This window comes from Alnus glutinosa, chromosome 12 (assembly GCF_958979055.1).
Source record: "Alnus glutinosa chromosome 12, dhAlnGlut1.1, whole genome shotgun sequence".
Taxonomy (NCBI): domain Eukaryota; kingdom Viridiplantae; phylum Streptophyta; class Magnoliopsida; order Fagales; family Betulaceae; genus Alnus; species Alnus glutinosa.
This window is the reverse complement of record NC_084897.1, coordinates 5383698-5387817: the sequence shown is the minus strand read 5'-3', so window position 1 is coordinate 5387817 and position 4120 is coordinate 5383698. Positions and strand designations below refer to the sequence as shown.

At 34.8% G+C, this 4120-nt stretch overlaps 1 protein-coding gene across 2 annotated transcripts; it reads right to left on the bottom strand.

Moving 5' to 3' along the window:
* Positions 1-498: 498 nt before the first annotated feature.
* LOC133851630 (histidine-containing phosphotransfer protein 1-like) lies at positions 499-3819 on the bottom strand. 2 transcript variants are annotated; one of them, XM_062288139.1, is made up of 6 exons: positions 3533-3819; positions 3014-3144; positions 2810-2878; positions 2419-2490; positions 1203-1290; positions 499-796 (listed from the first exon to the last, which is right to left on the bottom strand). In XM_062288139.1, exons 1-6 carry the CDS (start codon positions 3593-3595, stop codon positions 764-766), a joined length of 456 nt encoding a protein of 151 aa, XP_062144123.1. In that variant the 5' UTR covers positions 3596-3819; the 3' UTR covers positions 499-763. The 2 variants fall into 2 exon arrangements, with proteins under 2 accessions (XP_062144123.1, XP_062144124.1); XM_062288140.1 differs by having other exon boundaries at positions 1203-1275; positions 3533-3813.
* Between the last annotated feature and the right edge of the window lie 301 nt (positions 3820-4120).

Below are 4120 nucleotides of genomic sequence, written 5' to 3'. Positions count from 1 at the left end.
AGGGACTTGGGGGTTAAGCGGCAACACATGGACTGGGACTAACGAAAATGAAAGAAGTGAGGGGGAAAAAAAAACAAACAAAAAATTAAATTTTTTTGTTTTCTTAATCAAATCCCCATCCTTTTTGGCACTTAAAGTACAGGTCAATCACTATATCCAGGCCAAGAAATGCCACATGTACTTTCAAGTACTTACTCCCTGATGTGGCAGTAAAAATCACTATTAATGTGAAATACACATGTTAACCCGTCCAAAATTCAATAGTGATTTTCACTACCACATTAAAGAATAAGCACTTGGAATTACATGCAACATTTCTCCATCCAGGAATATGTGATGACTAACACACTCCCCTAGCAAGAAACCAAGGATGAAATTACTATTGATGCATACCCAGATAAAACATCCAACATATTTGGGACCAACATACCTCAATAGCAAGCTGCAATTGTTACAACCACCTCAGGACCAGTCACCAATTTAGTAGTGAATACAAGATTAATTGTTAAGTCTAAGAGTATTAATTTCATATATGTTCACATCCAAAGTCCCAGATAAACTATATGTTCTGTAGAAAAAGGTAGAAATGTTTATTCACATTAGCATTTTTCTCTCGTATGTATAAGCTTTAGACATAAATCTAGAGGAATCCTTCAGTAAGTCTAAGAGGATTAATTTCAATACCGTAAAGCTCATAGAACACTATAATCTCTAACATCAAATCCTTCACTTTTCGTTTCTGCCTTTATGGATGACATCAAGACTACCCACCAGCAGCTCGGATCTGCTGTTCCACCTACAGCGACCAAACAGAGGGAAATAATAAGACATAATAATAAAACACAATTTACCACAGAAATTGATAAGCTAATGCTAAAACAAACTAAATAATTAGCCAAGCCTGCTGTTCAAGGATGTTTTTGAGCATCCACCAAGAGGAAGCATCGAAAGAGATCTCCCTTCAATGATTCTCTATCATGGGGAGACAAAAATTAGATGCTCCAACAAAAATGAGGTTTTAAAAGGCCAAAAAATAAAATTTCAACCAGGCAGCTGATAGTTTCAATGATGTCTTTGAACATACAAAAGGTTATTTTCCCCAGGAAATAAGCATTAATTATACAAATGTATTTCCTGGTCCCCTGGACGATCAAAAACATTCCAACAAAAACCATCTTCCTTCAATAGAAATTTATACTCACCCTGAATAAATATTCAAGCTGGTTTTTCAGTAACGCGTATTCATATTGCAGCTTTTGTATACATCTAAAACACCTGCACCCAAACAATCTTGAGTCATTCAGATTCTGGTGCAACCATTATGGTCACAGCCCCCCTTCATACTGTTTAGGATTTCATATAGTATGATATCAGTGCATGTCATGACAAGCAAGATCCATACATGTAACATTAAGATTGTTAAGAAAACTTTAAACTTTTAGGTCCGTTTGGTTTAGCAGTTTCAAAACGTGCAGTTTGAAAAGATAGCGATTTCGAAATGCAGTTAATGAGAAAGTAATTTTTAAAAACGCAATTAAACGTTTAGTAAAATCGTGGTTCGGCCTTTAAAATCATGTTTTTAAAAAAGACACTCTCCCTTGTCTACAATTTGAAAACGTGAAAAAATCGCGGCCAAAAGTGCAATTTTTTAAAACGCACTTTCGGCCTGCTAAATCGCAAGGCCAAACAGACTCTTAAATGGACAATGAATCCCATAGGTGTCTTGGCCTAGCAATGAGTTACAATATTCATGGAGCAAATGCTGTCTCCAAATTCTATTGACTGAATAAAAAAACAAACAAACAAACAAACAAAACAAAAAAACAATGAAAAATAGATGATGTGAAGTTTTTCAAGGTTTTATTTTAATTTATGAAAAACTTTCCAAGAAAACATAAATAATATTCAAAATATTCAACAGATAGTAACATGTATAAGGTTTAACGAAAATGACCAACTCATGGTTTTGAGTGCAAAGACATTGCCACTGTCGGCTAAAACTGGATGCACCTCACAAGTCTAGTCCAAATATTGGATGAACCAAAATAAGAGAATCTCCCTATTGGAAGATTTCTGACAATTAGAGCCAGAAGCCCCAAAGAAAGAAATAAATAACTATAACCCCCACTTGATATTGAAAATTGGACCATTTTAGTAGTTTTTTTACACAAATCATGGCCACAAGTGAGTTAGACAATTTTCCAAGATCCATGAATTTCATATGAAAAATTTGCTAGTCACATCAAGGACTTAAAAAATTTGGACATAATTGAGTTCAATCGACCAATGAACAGACTAGTCCATGAGGTTTTGTGTAGACAAATTATCAAATATAAATTGGATAAACTCAGACAACTTTATGTTGCATGGGGAATGGGGAGAAAACAGAACTACAAGATGAGAATAGAGATAACTCACTCTTCAACGTTCTGGGCTTCACAATAATTCCTGAACTCAATGCACACATTTTTAACTCTCATTGCACCTATGCTGTTAGACAGGAAGATAGAAGGCAAAAGCTTAATCAAAGACTTCAAAATATAATATTAAATTATATTAATAAAGTGGACACAAAACCATATTTTCTGTAGGATGCAATCTTAATTTCTAAACATAAACAGATCCGGGTTCAGATTCTTCCTAGAACCATATTAGCAATACTGATACAGCCATTGATTATACAATTATACCACAAACATTTACAAATGTTTGAAGAAGTTAATTAAGCAAATCATAAGATAACCATATCAGGCATTTTAATACACAGACAAGAAACAAAAAGAGAGTAAAGGAGAAAATCAGCAAATACCTGGCGCTACTGCCCTTGAACTGATGAACATGGGCATCTACCTGTTTGAAATCCACAATTTTCTGTTCTCTACACAAGTGGAAAAGAATTCATTGATAATTTTCTCCTATTAGTTAAGTACTTTCCTTCTCCCAAAACATACAAAATAAATAACAACTTTTCTCAAAAATCAACCACATAAATAATAAAAAAAAAAATACTCACAGAGCTCTGGCCATGTTGTTGAGGAGCTTCTCAGAATCCTCAAAGAAAATAGACACAACCTCAACCACAAAATCTGGGCTGTTCTCATCTTGCAGTTTCTGAAGTTGTTCAAACTGGTCGTCCAAAAATCCCTTTTCACCACCAACAAAAACCCCTCATTTAGAATTCTTCTAGCGACCCCCAAAAAAATTGAAAGAAAGAAGAAAAGAGATCAGTTTAAATTCCGTTTGCTTCAATGGAAAAACGGCTAATTTTCCCAGAAAACTTCTTATCCTCCGTGTGTTTTTGATCAAGATTAAGTCTTTCAATATGGAAAACTCATAGCATGTCTTCAATTATCTTCTGTGTAGTATCTAGTATTCAATTTATTCCTCCTAGCAAAACTAATCCAATAAAATATGCCAAATCCCAGGGGAAAAAAAAAATCCTAAGAAACAAACAGAGGCTTAACAGAACAAACCCACCAAGAGATCCAACTTCACACAATCATTTTTCGAACAATCTCTCAAAAAAACTGACCTCTTTACGTAGATAAGCAGTGTGTTCATGCAACTGTCTCCGCAACTGGCTCATAGCGTCCATGGTCGCTTTCCCAACTGTGAATTTTATCACTCACCAATAATGACTGCCAAACGATGTGTGGCACCGAACCAGACCTCAATCTCAAAGGCCCATCTCGAAGACTAGGAGGGTTTTGGCTAAATAGTGTGGTAATCGCTAATCAGAGATGATAAAGGACTGGTCTGTCTATTTACTGTGCAAAACGCTCAAAGGGGTTGTTTGGGAAAGAGTGCAAAGGACTTGCCAAGAATGGGATGGATTGGGATAGCACAGTAAAGTCTTTTTTTGGGGGGCGAGGCAATCGGTTTAAACGGATGACCCAAATCATCGCAATAAGATTAAAAATAAATTATAAAAAAAAAAAAAAAAAAAAAAAAAAAAAAAAAAATTATGGCATTTTTATTTTTTTTTTTTGGGCCCCAAATCATTGCAACAAGATTAATGATTTTTTTTTTTTTTTTTTTTTTGGTGGTTCAGTCATGCACTATTAAACCAAGCAGCCTAATGCAGTGAGGTGACCAAACTACTTAAAAGTATGAAAAATGT

Coding starts and splice junctions, on each gene's coding strand:
- LOC133851630 (XM_062288139.1), bottom strand. CDS start 3,595: ATGGACGCTATGAGCCAGTTGCGGAGACAGTTGCATGAACACACTGCT. Junction 3,145..3,532: donor CTGCTTATCTACGTAAAGAG/GTCAGTTTTTTT, acceptor GGTGGTGAAAAG/GGATTTTTGGACGACCAGTT. Junction 2,491..2,809: donor TTCAAGGGCAGTAGCGCCAG/GTATTTGCTGAT, acceptor CCTGTCTAACAG/CATAGGTGCAATGAGAGTTA.